Genomic DNA, 19,998 nt, shown 5'->3' with positions numbered 1-19,998 from the left:
GCCTCCACTTATTTGTAAAACAAAAAGCATCAACTTGTAGCTCACCTACAAATATTTTTCTCAGTAAGGCATCTAAGGTATTTCCACTCAAAGGAAAAAAAGAAACCCCAACAGAAACAGCCCAAAATGAATCACACAGTACTTGTTTTGTTTCTGGGTGAGGAGAGGAGATAAAAAACTGTATGGGAGGTAACACAGTGAAAAGACACTTTCCAAAGTTCAGGTTTTGATAAATGTAACTTACCAAGTCTGCTCTGAACTATGATGCAATTTTCTCCCAACAGAGCAGATAATCCACCTCACATAAAAGGATGCAAAGTCTTCTGAAAAGGCTTCTTTTTTTCCTAGGGAAGCCTCAGTACTGCCACCCTCATGACTTACAACAATAAATAATAATTTCCTCAGGAGCATATTGTCCTGACTAAGGACTTCAATGGCAGTACAAGCTTCAGCAACAAGAAAAATAAAGTACTTTTTTACATAATATTAGATTTTAAACTTAACTGTAAAATATTTCTCTGTTTCTTTGTAGGTTTGCTGAAGCACAAGACTTGTCTTTTTCCATTCAGTACAGCAGTATGCTGCATGCAGCAATGCAACTGGCACATACAGTTTAAATATCCAGCAGAATTCACTGCTCCAAACTTAAATACCATGCCTGTGGATTTGGTAAAAAAAAAGAATCCTACCCAATATTCAGAATTGAGCCATACAGCATGAAATAGAGTCATGTGTAAATGAAAAACCCAAAAAACTTTACAGGACATATGTCACAAGCCTATCAGTCAAAATTATTTCATGGGACTCCTCAGGCAGAATCACAACTGTCTATTAAACAAAACAGGTTTTTCAGAATTCACAAAGCAATTACTTGTCTAGTGCACAGTGTGAGTCAGTAGAACCCATCAGCTCTATCTCAGGTAATGCTGAAAGGCCACTTCAAAAAGCAGTGCATTTTTTCTGCTCTGTCTCTACAATCTCCACACGTTTTATTGTCAGCTCTTCAAGATTCAGAAGTGAATTTCACCTGCCTTTGCTCAAACTGAATATGCTTCTGTCTCACACAAGATTTCTCTGGAATAAAGTGCTAATCAGAACAAGTGAAGCTGGTAGACTGCACCCCTACAGCTATTTCACTGTAGTGACAGCTTAGCGCTGTTACAAGTGAATTTTTTTTCCCTTTCTACACCACCATTCAGTTATTGCTTTTTTCAAAGTGATGGAGCCAGACTGCATTTTAGTTAGAAGTTATGCCTTCCACTCTTCAATCAGAGAGGAAACGTCCCTGGTGCAAACTGGAAATTTCCCTAATTTTTTCATGCTGGGATATATCAAATCCATTTATTTCACTCCTGGAGATCCATGATTCTGGCTGGTTTTCAGCAAACAGAAGTTCTAAAGAAATAACATCTTTCAAGCCACTAGAGTGTGCTCCTACAGAGGCTAATGAAGAAAAGCATTCCATCTCTGGTGTTATTTAGAGCAGAAACTCACTTTTTTTTTAAACAATAATTTGTAAAAGACAGAGCAGTATTGGTTTTTACCTGATAGGGTAAAGCTGACCAACTTCCTAGAGTGCTGAGCTCCAGAAGCACCTTCATCCGTGCCTTCTACTCCCATCTGAAGAGGAGGAAAAAAAAGAGAAATATACCACAGAAGTTTTCATCTGCTTTGTACATGCCTGAGGATGATCACACAATTTTAAGGTACAATGCTAGGGAAGGATCTGACCAAATACTGCCTTGTTACCACAGACAGCCTCAGGCACAGCATTCGTTTACAGCAAAATATCTGTTCTTTATGTCACACAGTGCTAACAGACCAGTAGCCCAAATCTTCCAAACAGAACATGTATGGGATAACACACATGCAGGCAATATTAATCAGAGAAAACCTGTCTCTTTTACAGCTTTCCCTTTTGTAAAATAACAAACAACAGCGTGGATTTGTAATTCACATCAAAGCACTGAGCTGTCCAGTGACAGCATATGTAACTTTTGTCACTTTCCACAAATAGATAATTTAGTGTGCAACAAAAAAAAAAAGCAGAGACATCAAAGAGAGACTAAAAAAGCTTTCAGCTCTATTAACAAAAGCTCCTTTTAAACAGAAAAGCGCATCAGACATCTAAATATAAATGTGGTCTAAAAGCTTATGCTGCACAGATTTTTGAGGTTTGGTTTCTACTGAAATCCCTCATTAGGTAAAGCACTACTTCAGAATAAAAGTTTCTCATGTATTAATGTCTCTTTCAACTAGCAGAAGGATTTGTCTTTCAAGACAGAGGAGATGTGCATCCAGCCAAATAATCTATCACAGAGACATCAATGGAGGGATCTTGGAAGACAAATGGTTCCCTGGGCAGGCACTGCACTCACTCCCAGGCAGGAGAGGTGACACAGAAGAAGTCTGAGCCAAACACAGAGCTGAGGATTAATACCAGTGATAGAACAGGGTCTGATCTATTGAAAGATGCAAACCAGCTGAATAAAAATGGGCACACCTGCGAGTGTAGATGAAGAATGGGAGGCAGCCCTGAGCATCTGAGCAGTGGTTTGAAGTCACCAGATGGATAAATGACTGTGGAGCTGCAGTAGCCACAGGGAAGTTGCTTTGCATTCATCAAACATGTAGCCATTCCTTTTTATACTGCTTTAAGCTGCTTAATAATGTAATTTCAGATACTTCCCCCAAGGATCAGCAAGCACATTGGAATTTCATTGGAATTAGCAACCGTGTGGATTTCTCCAGACAAAGTGATGAAGAAACAGCCATGATGTTGGGGCCTGGCATCCCCGTGGGCCTCAGTGGTCTTGTCAGGGGACACACCATGCCAGCAAGCACTGCCACTCACCAGCCAGTCCATTCCCTTCCCTCACTGCTGGCTTCATGGGCATTTCCCACCTCTCAGGGGAAGCCAGGTCTCACCAGAGTGCTCAGAACTATCCCCTCCCCACCCAGCATGACATTATTACACCAGTGATTTTATATGGATGCCTAAGTAGTGACAGGTGGCAGCAAAATTATGAAGGCATCAAAAGCAATGGGTTAATTCCAGCTGGATCAGTGTCCCCTTGTCTACAGACAGATACCATGGAAGCAGTGAGAGTGATCCCACTGTGACAGCAATGCTGTCCAGGCAATGCCACAGGAATGCTGTGTATTCCAGTTTCCTCTTCTAGGCTTATTTCAGCACACACTGTTTTCCTTGTTTAAAATGTTACTCATCAACAAAAAGGCCTTCCCCATTCTATACCTGTTTTTCTGCTACAAGTTGGACTGCATTCAGATAATATCATTTTTATTGCTAACTTCACAATATAGAAAACAGAATCTGCTGACAATTCAGCTACAGTAACATGAATGGTGACAGTGCTCCCTAGCACTTCCATGACTTTTCTGTACAACCTCTTCCTGTTCCATTATGATCTAAACAGCAGTTTCAATTCTTCTGCCCCAAGTGAAAAATTTCACCCCAGCACACACACAGAGTTTTGCAGCCCAAAGGCCATGTCAGCTGGTGTAACACAGTGTTTCTAAATGCTCCATCAGGCCTTCCATTTCCCCTGAGCCAAAGTAACACAATAGAATGTTAGCTGCTTATCCAAAAATATGATGGACTGAAATACCTGGTGTGGTACACCATCAGTATGAAAAAATCCAGTAAGCAAGGAATTTATTGCACCATAAAAAGGGGCAGTGAGCACACCATGACTCTCCTACCACTTCTTCAAACAGCATTTCTCTAAGAAAAGACAGAACCAGTACCAAGAGAACTCAGTGATCTCTCCTGCACAGTGCTTAAGCTCAACACTAAAACCATGGAAATGCAGTGAAGTTTTAATGTTTAACAACAGGTTTACTTACACATAACTAAGCCAGTATGACATCTTTAGGAAGTATCATCTGAACTGTCAAACAACATTCTCATCAGGAAAACTAACAGCTCACTATTTCTGGAAGTCTGCAGGGTTAACACAAACAAAAATGTTTCTATAAAATGACCCCTTCTAGCAGGTGTGAATTCTGTACAATAGCCAGGACCCTGCATTACCTTTCACAGGAAAGAAATTTAAACAGCAAAGGCTGGTATAAGCCTTCAGGAATTACCATGACTCTCAAAGACAGCTCTCCAGGTAACTTCCAAGTCATTAAATGCATAGTTAGATGACAGAAGTTCAGATGTCCTTTTGTTCAATGAATCTCAAAACTACTGGTGGATAACATGATAAGGTCAAGAAAACACTGAAGTTCAAGTGGTTTTTCCACTCAGGATAATCACTCTCCTTCTCAGTAATGATATAGTGCAGCAAGCAGCCCATTATAAGGGTTATTTTGAGATGCATTTTTTCCTCTTGCTCAAAATCAAACTACCTGTCTTCAGTTTATAAATTGATTAAAGACAGTAGCTGGCAGGCTCATTAACTATGACACATTTTCTCCTCTAAAGCATCGAGTCTGCATGCATCTGTGAAACTGTTACTCATAGTGAGATCTGACAATTAGATGATGCTACCACCTAGGTTTGTAATTCTAAGAGAAAGCCCACACACATTTGGTATATTGAGACACAAAGTCTAGTATAGCACATTTAGTGTCAGATAACCATAGCACGTTGTGTATATAATACACAACACTGAAAAAGCACAAGTTCAGAACAAATGCTATGCAGTCTGAGTAATTTCTGCTTTACTGCATCCTCAACACTGCAGTTGTCAGGACACCACCCTGACAGTTGTGATCTTAAATATTTGGCAGCTAACATCAACAAATCAAATGCACTGTGAAACTTGCTGAAGCTCAGCTGAAGAACTAACCTGATAGATAAATCACTTGCAGCAAAAGCACCACGGTTCAAGTTTGGAAACCTTTTCTGCCACTGCTTAACAATGCTATTCCACTGCTACATAAACACCTAAAAAAACTCCTCTAAAACAAGTCTCATAACACAAATGCAGTAAGACAATACTCCTTGATAATCAGGGAATTACTAAATTTCAGTGGTATATGAACACTCATAGAGTTCAGTAATTTTTGCAAGAGCAGAGTTTTGTCCAGTTTAATTCATACTAAAAGTTGTTACCTCTGCAACAGTTTCATAATGAATATTAGGAAATATTTAAGAAATAGGAAGAAACAGAGAGTCTGGACATGGTTTCAGTTGTATATTCAGTGGGAAAATTTTCTATTATGGTGTTAAATTACAGAAAACTGTAAGTAGCAAAAAACGGAATGCAGGCAAAGTCAAATTCTTAGCATAAAAGATTTCAGTTAAGCCCAGTGACTTTTTACTGTTATTTTACTAAGAGCAATACAAAACCATGAAAATCACTTTCCAGTTTTTATAGTTTTGTAAGGCAACACAATTTTTTTTTTTAAATAATTGCTGTCAATAGTAAAAATAGGAGACATTGATAGGTTGGTCTGACAGTTAATACTGTCATTACTGCTATCATTTTATAAAACCTATCAATAAATCATCCACAAATACAATGAACAAAGAGGCAAACTCACCATCACAGCAGGGTTTTTCACAGTGATACATGGAGTAGTAGCTCTGAGGGCTCCACTAACACCATGGTAGTATTTAAAACAGATCTTTATTTCAGCTGAAAAGAAAACAAAAACCACATTAAACACTTCATGACTGACCCTAGGCAAAAGAAACACAACAAAAGGGTCCAGCATTCAGTGACCTATCTTCAGAAATACTATAACAGGAAATTAAAAATAGAGCTGCTGGTTATGTCTTTGTTGTGTGTTAGGTCACTCTGTTACTTAACAGACAAAAATTATAACTTACCTAATTCTGCAACTTGTATTTCTGCTACTATATCATCAGCCCCGAAAAAGGCATATGAGACATTTGCCATTGGGATGATTTTGTAGGACTTTGGAAGAACATGACACATATCTGAAGGAAGCTGGAATCACTTTATATATCAGAACACAGGAAAGGTAAACGCTGAACCATGTTTCTGGTCCCACTGATTAAAGTTTTGTTTGCTAAACTGCATTTGCTGCAAACAAAAGAGTATTATGTTTAACTGAAGCCTGACCTCCCCTGCAGTTCCTCTGCATTCTTCCAACCAAGCAGAACAACTATAATTATGGCTGCCCTTGATCCTCTGGGATTTCCCCAATCTGGAACAATGTCTGTTTTCCTTCTCCATTGGGATAACTCTTCTGTGTAAGGCTGGTGAGGGTTTTACCTCTGGGTACAGAGATGGCCACAGGCAGACAGCAATGGCCAAAGGCAGGCAGGAATTACAGCAGCCAGTTCAGACAGAGGATGTGTATCAAAGTCTTGGCAGTTCAATTCCTCTGCTTGGCATAGCAATATGTCAGTAGTCCTGAAGTACAAACCCCAGGGTTTGGTATAAGATTTTGAGACATGATTCCTTGAGGGTTGAGGTACCCACTTATCCCTGCTCAGAAACCCACCCTGCAAGCCTGCTCAGCCAAAAAGGATTATTTATTTTCAAATTTGCTGCAGTTACATATCAACATTTATTTACTATCTTCCTCCTAGAACAAAGAGGAGACACCTCAGAACAACCCTTCAAAGGGAAGTGTCTGGCTGACAGTGCCTCCAGGGAATCAGGAGGTGGAGAAGCTGCTGAGCCCACTTCCTCCTCCTCACAGATGAGTTCACACACACAGACAAAACATGCTCTATTTACCACAAGCTTTACAGCAAAATTCAAAATGCAGACAGAATTTCTAAGCACCTGCAAAGGTTTATGAGACTTAAAATTCATCAGGGTTAGTTTCCTCCTGAACTGAGCAATTCTGCTTACTTACCTACAATGCCTGTATCCAGGACTCACAAGAATTTCTAGCTCACATAAAATCAGAGGTTCATCACTTGCAAAATTTGGGAGGATTTATACCAAGAACTGGACTTTCCACATTGTAAAATGCACATATATAAGTATCAAGAACTCAGGTCTGAGCATCTCTTATTCACACTGAGAACACAGGCTTCAGGAGAGCACGGTTAAGACAATGCAGTATTCCAACCAAGACTTCCAATTTCCAGCTATATTGCCTGCTTTTATTGCATTGCTTACTTTTATTGCAACCTAAGCCTAATTTTTCAGAGAGTTTCTGGAGGTACTGTTTATCCAGTCTGTTGTGACTATCATCTGTCAATTCATCACTTTCAAACAAAATCTAGTAATAGAAAGGTTACCAGCTGCTGATTCTATCCACAGACAATCCAAAATGTGACGGGGGAAAAATACTCTCACTGCACTGACAGGTATATTTATCTAAAGGCTGAAATGCAACACTACAAGTTTTGCATCCTCAGATTTCTTTCTCTCAATGACTTCAATGAGCATACAGTACTTTTCAATACCTGTATATGGCTGGTGATAGAAAAATGCTTGATTCAAGAAATGGATCTTTGATTCAAGAAATGGATCTGACAATCCCTTTCAGGTACACTAAATTTTAAAAAATGCAATCTAACAAACAAAATACCAAACTTCAGGACTTATTGCTAGAAATAATTAGAAAAAGCAGACTTAAAAACATGACAATGAGACTTCTCCCACTTGCCAGCAGAAGCAGCACTGATCAGTTTGGGCTTTACACAGCACTGCATTCACACATGCATTTAGAGAAATGGCAGATCAGCTGTGAGCACTGTGTCAGTGGGATTAATACAAGAGAAGCTGTGCTTGAAATTCAGCACAAAACTGAAAAATGATCTACCCACCCTATGCATGCAGATGTTGGCAAAATGAGCATGGATTTGCGAGACTGGATCTTATACACAGCAACAAGACAAACACCTCATGGGGTAAGAGACACCAAAGTGGTTTTTTCTTGGCTAATAACGCTAGAAATTGCAGTTAATGTTAACAGAAGAAATCTCAGAGGAACTCTGTAAGTTCAAAGCAGCTGGGGATGTAGCTTTCTGACATGTCTTGTGTGGTGCTATCAGAAAAAAAATCTTGATTAGAAGAGGTTTTTCTTGATGACTGATGGATTCCTGACCTCTAGATCTATTGAAAACAAGTATCTGTGGCTGTTCTGACAGTTACAGGTGGTGTGCTGAGATGTGTTCTAAGGCCCCATAAACACAGAGACTTCTTCAGCAGCAGGAAGTTCAATTATCTGCAAACAGGATTTCAGTATTTTGAGAAATGAGTTCAATACCATATTAACACACAGGTTTCCTCTGAACTATTCCATACTCTAAATGCACATTAGCATGTGTCACCTGCAGAGTTTCCCAGTTTCTTTCACTTCTCCTGCCACCTCATTTTTATGTATTGCCTTCAGGGAGAAACTGGCACTTCTCTTTTCTCTTTCCACTTATTCTTCTCAACAGGTTAATGAGATTGCTTTGCATGGGATCCCTAATGAAAGCATTAAGAGCAGTAAACCCAGCAAAGGAGATACATCTGTACCTGTCCACAGGACCATTTGCTGTATTATTAAAGCAAATAAGATATTTCAGAACACAAAAGAATTTTCATTCATGGGAAAAATTATTGTACTTTCGATACTACACGCATCCTTTTATAATTGACATTCCTACAGACATACAGACCACAATAAATTCCTTCTTTAATTAAAAATAAGCCAAAAATTAAATTGGGGGGATTTATGATTCTTTCAAAGCTATCACATGGCCATATAAAAAGTGATATATATGTTCATTAATTAGAAAACTCTGTGAAACCATAATCCCCTTCTTTTAAAGCTAATAGCTGTTACTATGTCATAACCATAGTCTTATAGCTCCATTACACAAGAATGCTGGAATCAGTAAAGGTTTCTGGGACTCAAACATTGACATTTGAATTTCAAAAGAACACCTGCATGAAATTATAGTGCTGTTACCTCTATGGACCATATACTTTTGCCTCTTCAATAATAAAGGGATAAGCTTACACTAAATAACAGCTTGGGTTTAAAACACCACTAATTTCCCAAAGTTCCTCACTAACTACTTTTTTACTGCCTTTAATACTTTACCTTTGCTCATCAAAAGAATGTTTTATTAAAGAAAGATACTAAGAATACATAAATACATGAGCATAATCCTCGGAGAATGCATCCTTTCCAGGAGACAGATAATGCAGGAAAGCAAGTGTGTTTGCTGTAAAAACAGCTTGCTCCAGACAGACCTGAGGTGTTTTGAGAGGTGGAATCATCTCCACTGAGAAGGGACAAGCAGACACATCTCCAAAAAGAAGTCAAATCCAAGCTGGGTTACAGCAGTCTCTAGAGCAAAACAGCACTCCCGGCTCACTGTATGGAACCTGCACAGCAGCTGAAACTTCCTGGCCACTGCAGCTGAGTGCCCAGAAGGTACTTGGGCTGAATCCATGGCTCTCTGCAGACAGAAACATATGTCCTCCAACATTCACTGAGGAAAAAGCTGACAGAACAGTAACTCATTGGAAAAATATGAGAGCATGTTCTGCAAAAGTTATTTAAGAAAACTAGAACAAATGAAGTCACTCACATTCAAGCTTTACAAAGCTATAAAGGGAGATGCAATCCGTGCAAAAGCAACAGATTTAAATCCTATTTTTTCCCATCTGAACCTGACAGACGACTGCAGAAATTTAGCAGTGCTATACATGTCCTGCCTGTTGAACTTTTCTGTAGTGTGAGTTTTCTGTGTTGAGTTCAGTGAACTCAACATTTCTGTTTGGACATTTAGCATTCTTTTCTCTGCACCACTTTTAGCATGTGCATTTTTGATTACTTCCTACTGCACAGTAGCAAACACAGCAGCAGAATGCAAGGGTCAAAGCTGGCAGCCCCCAGGTACTTGCCATCCCTCTCAGCAGGTGTATCACAAACTTTATTTTACAGGAACATTGGGCAGACCACCTACAAAGTGACTTACAGAAAGCTTTTTAGCTAAAGTAGGATCAATAACAGAAAATGCTGATGTCCCACTGGTCTTTCCATCTAACCTGCTTCAAAGGGAATGTGGACAAATGCTTGTTCAGGTAACAGAGCATCCCTATCCCTACCAGCCCTGCTCACTTTGCTGTCATCAGAGATTCTTATTTACAGTTAGGAGCACTGACTATTATGCTCCAGTCTGGCAAAGTATTTCACTATAGTCTAACCTTTAAAACAAAACACTGGGGTATTATGTACGTAAGGAAGTCAACAAAGCCTACCACAAATGTAAAAAATACAAGACTTGATCCTGTTTCAGTTATTTTTGATACTCAAAAATAGCTGTTAAAACACAACATAAAAAACCAGCAGAAGAATAATAGAAGTATTTCTAACTGAGTGAATATGTCTATAAATAGAGTAGGGACAATAACCATGAGTCCCCAGACAGACCACTGAAAGGGCACTGGTTGCAGGGCACTGCACAGATGAATGTTCCAGGCTCAGAACAATTCCTTGTGAGAAAACCATGACCTTTACAGAATTTAACTGGTGAAATTTTAAATGGTAAAAATATAAAGATTGGATACAAGTAATGAACTACATTCATAGAACATTCATTAACATTGACCATTATGGCCAAAACCATTACAAAAAATAAACTCTGTTCATACCTCTAGTTACAAGGAACCCTTAAAAGGTAGAAGTATATGAAGTTCAATTATTAAACTGGTATTTTTTTCCTTAGATATCTATCGGCTTTTAACAAGAAAGAAAGCTGGGAGTCTGCTTTGCTACTACAAAGTAAGGCATTTCAGTCCTAATACACTATTTTTGCAAAAGTTATAATTTCATGGAAATAGGAACTGAATACCAAGAACTCCACATAAAACCTCACTTTTAACACCAGTTAAATGTACCAGTGTAATGCAAACACATATATTACCATGTCTTCTGAATACATCAATCCTGTTCTTACTCATGGGGAATGAACAGATCAAGAGCTCCCTGCTGAGAAGGACTTGGGGGCAGCTGGTGGAGGGCAGGCTGGACATGACCCAGCAGTGGGCACTCCCAGCCCAGAAAGCCAAACGTGTCCTGGGCTGCACCCAAAGCCCCGTGGGCAGCAGGGCAAGGCAGGGGATCCTGCCCCTCTGCTCTGAGATCCCAGCTGGAACCCTGCATCCAGCTCTGGGGCCAGCACAGGAGGGACAGGGACCTGGTGGAGAGAGTCCAGAGGAGGCCACCAAGAGATTGGAGGAATGGAGCACCTCTCCTATGAAGACAGTCTGAGAGAGTAGGGTTTGCTCAGCTGGGAGAAGAAAAAGCTCTGAGGAGAACTCACTGCAGCTTTCAGTGCTTGAAGGGAGCTTATCAAAAAGATGGGGAAAATTTTTTTACCAGGGACAGTGAGTAATGGTTTTAAACTAAAATAAATCAGGTTGGATAGGGATCTGGGCAACCTGACCTATCGAAGATGCCCCTGCCCATTGCAGGTGGGTTGGACTAGAGACCTTTAAAGGTCCCTTCCAACTCAAACTATTCTGTGATTCTATGCCATAAATGAGATTTTAGTTCAAAACACACTGCATCTGTGCAGTCACTGCATCCAAGTATCGCAGTGTGGCACCAGAAGTAACTTAACCACAAACATCCCAGGGGGGATTTGGAAATGATTGATGTGACAAGACTGGCAGTCTCTGGATGAATCCCAACAGCTGCCACTATGGATTATTGCTCACAGCATGAAGCCATAGCACTGCTAAAGAAAATATATGCAAATATATCCTAAAGAAAATATATGCAAATCAATCAAGAAAATATATGTCAAATCATTATTGACAATAATGACTATGACATCAAATGGTATAAATAACAACAAAGGCAGGTAAAGCAGGTGAAGGTGCTTCTTGTGGACCCTGTAACTAACACTCATGGGACCAAAACTATGACTTATAAATACAAGGCCAATACAATCTCAAAGCAGGCTCTCAGCCTAAGCCCATGCTAATAAACCAGGCAGGACCATGGCAGAGAATCAAGAGTGAGCCATCCACAGTGCTGAACTGTAACCACCCCCTGCTTCACCTACTGGGATATGTACAGCTGTTCACTTCTGGGCACACTGCATGTGGCAGTGCATAAGCACCAGTTACCTGCTGCATGGCAGGGACTGTCCCAGGCTGATCTCCCTGCCATGGCATCTCCATCATGACCTGTCCTTCTCTGTACTGCAGAAACCTGACTTGGAAGCTGCAGATTATGAATGAGCAGCAGCTGTTACCAGCTAGTTCCAAATAAATCTCAGGCTTCTTCTCACGTGTTTTTTCTATCACCAGCCTTCCTATGGATCATTTCACTCCATCTTTCTGTTACCTCTGTTCTCCATATGGAATACCATCACCATCCACTCTGTTTCCAGCACAATACCCTAAAGGGTATTGTGCTTCCATCCAAAGCTCACACCCTGCTACACCCAGAGAAACACTTGCCATCTGGAATCATTTCTGGGGCAACTGAAAGCTCTCCTGCACCAGAGAATAAAGGCCCAAAGTACTTAGAAACCTGAACAGCCTAATGCCATGCTAAATACCAGATGACCATACTAAATGCAAAAGCATTAAGCTGTGGTGCACCTTCCCACTAGTGCTACCTGTTTAGGATAATACTCCTTGAACTTGTTTCCTTTTACAGGAGGATGAAAATTGTAGAGCTGGGTTTAGCAATCCTTCTGTAGTTTACCCACCAAAAAAACCTGATGGAGCCATCCAGTGAGTGAGTCATTGTTTTCCTTCGCTCACATTTTAGCAAGCCTCAGAGCAGGATGTTTGAAAGCCACCTCTGCTATGTGAGGAAACAGCATATCAGGCATATTGATCCTCAAACTCACCTTCTTGAATGTCTAAAATGACTGAGTTCCCCTTCATGCCTACAAAGCACTTTTGCTCCTTCCCCAGGGAAAAGTAAGAGGAACACCTGTCTCTGTACTGCCTGGCTCTGCAGTTCAGAGCCACTCACACTGTCTCAAGGTGACATCTTAAGGACACTGGCTGTTTGTGATGGTGAGTTGGACTTGGTATTTTGCAAATATTTTCCTTCTCCTCTGCATAATATTTCCTCCCTCCCCTTCTTCAGCCAGCCCCCTCAGAGGCTGCTTGTTTTTCTGGAATACATTAAGTTCATTTCTCTTTATTTCACCGTTGATTCCTTTGATTCTCCCTTCCAGGGCAGAGCCTACAGAATTTTTGTGTTGATTTTTGTCCGAGGCAAATAGAGTTTTCTTTGATCATCCTTGTTTTGCTAATTTTGGATGCTTTGAGGGGAATTAATGGCTGTTTTTAGTAGGAAGAGGAAACTCTCCCCTCCCTCTTTTCTGCAGGTTGCTTGATCTGAATAGAGCAGATGGCAAACTATGCCTTTACATGTTACTTTCTTGGAAAAATAGGAGATACTGAATCCCCAGGGAGGGATTTTTAAGATGAATAAATTAAGTGATCTTAACACTGAGCTACAAGACTACAGACACACAGTAATGTGAAATTCAGAAAAATGTTTATTCAAGTCTACCTTTAAACATAAGCATAAATTTGAGAGACCTGGGTGAAACTATAAATAAGTTTATAATTTCGCTCATGGAAAAACAGCTTCACAAATAAGGTATAAAATGTTTTTCTTAAAAGATACAAATCTTTTTGCAGAAGGAGTCCAAGGCCTAACCCAGCTGACTCCCACTGACTAACATTAATGCAATTAAAATGGAAATACTCCTTCTGTATGAGATTTGTTTGCATATGGCTCATTAGCAATGCTATAATTCTCTGTACTTCACCCTCCAGAGATATTACTGGTGAACAGATACATAATGTCCCTAGGCTGTGACACTGCCAGGGAAAACCCACATCCAGAGTCTTTGGTTTAAGTGCATGCTGACTGAGCACAACTCATTATCCAACATTAGCAACTTACATTCCTTTTCTTCCCAAAAAACCATGACAGCTTTAGGCCACTTTTGAAAGTAAATCCTAAAGGATTATTGTATTACTTAGCATTGCTCTGTTAATGAGCATCATCAGGTCTCACTGCCAGAGCAGGTTCAATGTTTCTCAGGCTTGCAGGAAACATTCCCTTCCTCTCCTTGAGAAGAGGGAGAGCAGGAACCTGCAATCATGCAGGTATCACAGAATACAGCAGGAACCTGCAATCATGCAGGTATCACAGAATACAGCAGGAACCTGCAATCATGCAGGTATCACAGTATACAGCAGGAACCTGCAATCATGCAGGTATCACAGAATACAGCAGGAACCTGCAATCATGCAGGTATCACACTATACAGCAGGAACCTGCAATCATGCAGGTATCACAGTGTACAGCAGGAACCTGCAATCATGCAGGTATCACAGTATACAGCAGGAACCTGCAATCATGCAGGTATCACAGTATACAGCAGGAACCTGCAATCATGCAGGTATCACAGAATACAGCAGGAACCTGCAATCATGCAGGTATCACAGTATACAGCAGGAACCTGCAATCATGCAGGTATCACAGTATACAGCAGGAACCTGCAATCATGCAGGTATCACAGAATACAGCAGGAACCTGCAATCATGCAGGTATCACAGAATACAGCAGGAACCTGCAATCATGCAGGTATCACAGAATACAGCAGGAACCTGCAATCATGCACGTATCACAGTGTACAGCAGGAACCTGCAATCATGCAGGTATCACAGAATACAGCAGGAACCTGCAATCATGCAGGTATCACAGAATATAGCAGGAACCTGCAATCATGCAGGTATCACAGAATACAGCAGGAACCTGCAATCATGCAGGTATCACAGAATATAGCAGGAACCTGCAATCATGCAGGTATCACAGAATACAGCAGGAACGTGCAATCATGCAGGTATCACAGTATACAGCAGGAACCTGCAATCATGCAGGTATCACAGTATACAGCAGGAACCTGCAATCATGCAGGTATCACAGAATATAGCAGGAACCTGCAATCATGCAGGTATCACAGTATACAGCAGGAACCTGCAATCATGCAGGTATCACAGTATACAGCAGGAACCTGCCATCATGCAGGTATCACAGTATACAGCAGGAACCTGCAATCATGCAGGTATCACAGTATACAGCAGGAACCTGCAATCATGCAGGTATCACAGTATACAGCAGGAACCTGCAATCATGCAGGTATCACAGAATATAGGTGGCAATTAAATACTGTTCCCCTCTACTTGGTACTGGTGAGGAATACTGTGTCTAGTTTTGGGTCCCTAGGTTCATGAGCATGGAGAAAATGGAGAGTGGAGAGCAGAGGGCAACAGAGGTGGTTAGGATGGATAAAATGTGACATATGAGAAGAAGCTAAAGGAGCTGGCCCTGTTTACTCTGGTGAAGAGGAGTTAAAGGCAAGACAAATGTTACTATCTCTGCTTTTTCCAGTTCTATTAGAGATTTTAAAAGGGGCAATGGCCTGAAATTAAAGCTATAGCCATTCTTATTGGATATCACAGAAATCTTTTTAGCTGGAACAATACTGCAGCACTAGAACAAGTTACCTACAGCATCCACAACATCTTTGTCCTTGAAATCTTCCAATAAAATTCACACTTGAGCAGGACAAATACTGGTCCCAGCTGAGAGTAGACTGGATGCAACGAGTACTCCTATGCTGTGGCTAGTCTCCAATTGAGTTCAGATTGATCCATTTACACATTTGGTTCATGCTGGTCCCCCAGACGTTGCCCCCCTTATGGATCTGCTGCTTCAAACATTCAGGGATACTGCTAACAGTCTGCTGAATGTCATTACTGTGAGGAGTAAATATGATAAACCCCATGTACCATGACCTGTATCTCATATATTCTACCTCTCAGCAAATATATTTCTAAAGATAAGAAATATACAACTGGAGAGCTCTTTCCCAAATTTGGAAAACAGTGGTGGATTAAAGCATCAGAAATACCTTAAATTTAATGTTTACTGAAAATGTTAGACTGCTCATTTGTTTCTCCCTCTAGCTATGACAGTGGCATCACGTGCAGTGCTAGACTGAGAGACAAGTCATATCTGCACCACAACAGAAGGAGGAGGTTAACAGGGGAGCTAAGTTTGGCACAGCTGGGCAGTGCCAGGTTGCAGAGCATGGTAAGAACCCCACAGCACAGCCCTTCCCACACCCAGCCTGGCGCTGCAGCCCAGGGACAGCGCGGTTGTACCTGGAGGGCGCAGCACCTGCTGCACTGGCCCCTGCTCAGACTTACTGAGCAGAGGAATAGAAAAGAAATGGCAAAGAGCAGCTGCCTGTAGTTGTTGCATCAGTGTTGCTTCACCACCTATAAGTTACAAGGAAAAGCCTCACTGTGCAAACATGGTCACAGATGTGTGGAGACCTCTCACTTAAAAAGTGGAATCAGAAATTGGGTGAAGTGTTTCAGCGCAGTTTTGACCTCTCACTAGAAACACCAGTGTCACTGGTGACATATTCATCTACCACACCATGTGCTATAGCAACATATGCTCATAAACACTCCCTTTTACAGCTCTCAGCTGCTGCAGGATTGCTTGTCTCTTGTTCATTGTATGGCAGCAGAGCTGTTTGTTAGTGAAGCTCACCATGACTGAAGGACACACATCCTGCACTTCCTTTCAGCTGACTGGGATGTGCAGTTAGTTGCAAAGTGCAAAGTCAGCTGCAGCTGATTAAGCTAGTAGTACTTGAAGCATTAGTTTGGGTTACCACATGAACTGGAAATATTATTCAAGAGCCTCACCTCAATACACTACGGAGCTACACATAACAGCTAAAAGACACAAACACCCCTGAAGTCAAACTGCCCATACTGGCAACAATACTGACGGAGTTCATGTACAAGAAAGATGAGGCAATGAACTCTACCAACAGAGATTTTAATCTGCTTTAATATACCAGTGTCTTTGGCACCAGGGAAGTTAATTATCTTTATTATTTTCTTGTGCATTGTCTTCAGTTCAATCATTGTAATGTAATGAACTCCTAAAATGGAATTTAATTTTATCCTATTCAGGCCCTTTCTCCTTCTTTTTTTTTTTTTTTTTTTTTTTTTTTTTGAGAAGTATGCTGTGTAACACATAGGGCAACTTGGCAAGATTCAATGATGAGTTCTGGAAATAGGAAGCTTTAATATTTATTTTTAGTAGAGGGTATACAACACCTCTTAAAATACATGTATTACTGTTCTATCAGTTAATTAGAATAAAAATGTCTGCCAAGACCTACAGTAAGCAGCACTGCAGTGTTTTACTTCATTGCAGTGAAGTAAGGAGTGGGAGTATTTTTATTTTTTTTTTAACTTATGAAAGAGGATTCATTACTGTGAGGCTAAACAGGTGGCAGAGCAACTCAGAGCTCTTCTGGGACTGATTGCCACTTTAATGCTTGGCAGATTAGAGTTTCCAGCAAGCTCTGATACAACATCCTATGATTAGAACCTCAGTTTCTTTAGGATCATATGCTTCATGTGGTAGGATAGCATAGCTTCACCAAAAGGAAAAAAAAACACCAACAAATTAAAAACCCCAGCCCACAGCAGAGTAGCTCAGCTTCCTATAAATCCTGCTCATCTGAGGGAGTGGTGTAGCTCTTCAATTTGAAGCTTGAGTACCAACACAGTTCAATTGAAGGCTTTTTATTTCAGTCACATAAAGACTCTCAGCATTTCCAAACTGCCCAGCGGATTTTCCAGCTCAACAAATCCTCAGCTGAGAAATTCTGATGCAACTGAACAGGACATTGGCACTTCCTAGAGTCAAATCCAACCTTCCCAGTAACAAACATTAGCAAGCACTATTAGCTTACTACCTTTTCCTTCACACACACTTACCATGAATATTTGGCCAGCTGAAATTTGGAACTTCTGTGGGAAGGGAAGGGACTTCATTTTTCAATGCATATATACTACATCACACCACACAAGACAACTCTTTCCTCCCTTAAAGTGAAATGTGCTGTCTAAGAACATCACTAGAATACAAATGTACATCTAAGCTCAACTCTGTTTTTATCACATCCAGCAAGCGCACTGGAAAATGCTCCCTGCTAAGAGCAATACAATCAATTCCCCTGATTCATCAGACAGACGGATGGAATGGGTATCAAATGCCACCCTGCTGACCTGCCTTGGAATATGCACTGCATAAATAGGTACTCACATTCCATAAAGTAGGGGCCAGGCTCAATTCGCCACACAATTTGTCCTTTTTGCGTGCCAGTCACTCCCCGATTCTTGGAATCCCAGAAATTGGCTGGAGAGTTCTCATCTGAAGGAGGGAAGATAAAAAATCATTTCAGCAAGCAGTATTTAAAAGAGAGTTTTCTTGGCTTTCTGTTTCAAGAGGCTCAGATACAAAAAATTACTTGTATTAAATTTAAAAAATAAAGAAATCAAATTAACTGGCAAAAGATAAATAGCTTCTCTTGTACACTTGATAGATCAATTTATGCAGAGTGAGCAGACAGACACACAGCCAAGTTAAATATATGGCTTCCTGTAAAAGGTGACCTGCCAAGGTACAGTATTAAATTCCAAAACTTCCCTAATCCAACAGAGAGGCTATTGGAAGTGTATAGCTGATTGAAACTGCATCCCAGAGCTATCACACCATGTTATACACGGGTCCTGCTCTGTGGTGTGAAAATCTAGCATTCATTCCCTAGCTGGGAAATGCAGAATTATAACTAAGGGTATCCAGTCAGAGGCCCAAAGTGCACAACTGTCAGAAAGCCAGAGCTAGAAAGGAGAGATTCAGCAAAATACATTCAGAGAAAACATTCAAAGCAAATAGTATCTGCAGAGCAGCTTAGCAATATCAGTTTTACCCCATCTCAAATTAAGATTTTTGTCCTCAAGTCTTAGGGCCATTTTATTTTCCAGCCTGTATTCAGACACCCAGAACACCAAATGAATGAAAGAAAACCAAGAGAAGAAGCAGTCTGAAAGGGCAAAAAGGTTAGTTCTGATGACATGGACAGAGCTGACATAAATCCAACCTAACTCTTTTGTACAGAAAGTTCTTTGGAAGTATGTATTATGACATTCCACCAGTGCATTTCAGCAGCTGTTAACTAGACTAGACAAGAACTACACCTATGATGTTAAATACAACATCCTAATTCTTTCTAGTGGTACTGCATATTCTATAATCTGACTTTTTAAAAAAAATTCTTTTATTTTATGCATTTGAGTGCATTCTACAAATTTAAAAAGACTTCACTAAGAACCTAGTCTACTGTGGCTTCATGAAGCTCATGTCCATTCAAGCACATTCCTTTGTACTTGGGCACAAACTCTCACATAAGATTACAGAACTGTCACCTACATTGTAGATCTCCATACACTATTTATGAAAGAATAATAAACAATGCAACTTTCTTGCATTTACCTTAAAAATATGAACTCACACTAAAGCTTCTCTTCCTCCCTTTCATTCTGATGGCTCATCTCAGTGTACATGGATTATGATGAGTGCAGTCTGTACATCTCATCCCACCAAACCAACATACAGAACACTACCACATGCTGGACTTCTGTGGTTGCTCAAGAGGACTCACACACTGCCCAAATCCTAGAAGAACTCTGAAGAACCAAGAAGGGGTCATGGCAAGCTACTGACATTTTCATGCCTCCAGCCACGGGTAACTTTGAGAATTTTTAGAAAGCTGATGTCTCAACGTCTCAAACTCATGACAAGTCCAGGAGAATTTCACAATTATCTCAATGACAAGGAGAAGGAACAGGAGGGTTCTCCTAACACTTGTGATCCTCAAGCTTGTAATACCCTCAGGCTTAACTTCTCGTGCAGAATCAACATGATAGGACACAAACTGAATGCATCAGAAAGTCAGGCACACAGGCAGTAAAATCTTAAACTGCACTGTATTTATTCTTCATTACTGTAAAAAACTTTCAGAGTAAATAAAGCTGCATCTCACCCATGTTTTGTTGGGTTTTTTTCCAAAGCCATATCAAGTGGAGCACTGAATGTACAGCCTGTAAATCACCCCACAGGCCTTATAAAAAAATCTCTATGTGGTTTGCAATGACAAACTAACCAAAAGAATAA

At 40.5% G+C, this 19,998-nt stretch overlaps 1 protein-coding gene across 2 annotated transcripts in view; it reads right to left on the bottom strand.

Annotated features, from left to right (window-relative positions):
• Nucleotides 1–19,998, bottom strand: part of HECW2 (HECT, C2 and WW domain containing E3 ubiquitin protein ligase 2) — a 148,805-nt gene that overhangs the window by 54,775 nt on the left and 74,032 nt on the right. For both annotated transcript variants that reach the window (XM_059853385.1, XM_059853386.1), the window contains 3 exons: nucleotides 18,088–18,195; nucleotides 5,515–5,609; nucleotides 1,545–1,620 (listed from right to left, as the gene is read on the bottom strand). In XM_059853385.1, the coding sequence (XP_059709368.1) occupies nucleotides 1,545–1,620; nucleotides 5,515–5,609; nucleotides 18,088–18,195 (279 nt within the window). The remainder of the gene's footprint in view (nucleotides 1–1,544; nucleotides 1,621–5,514; nucleotides 5,610–18,087; nucleotides 18,196–19,998) is intronic.

Source organism: Haemorhous mexicanus, chromosome 8 (assembly GCF_027477595.1).
Source record: "Haemorhous mexicanus isolate bHaeMex1 chromosome 8, bHaeMex1.pri, whole genome shotgun sequence".
NCBI lineage: Eukaryota > Metazoa > Chordata > Aves > Passeriformes > Fringillidae > Haemorhous > Haemorhous mexicanus.
This window is presented reverse-complemented; position numbering and strand designations above follow the sequence as displayed.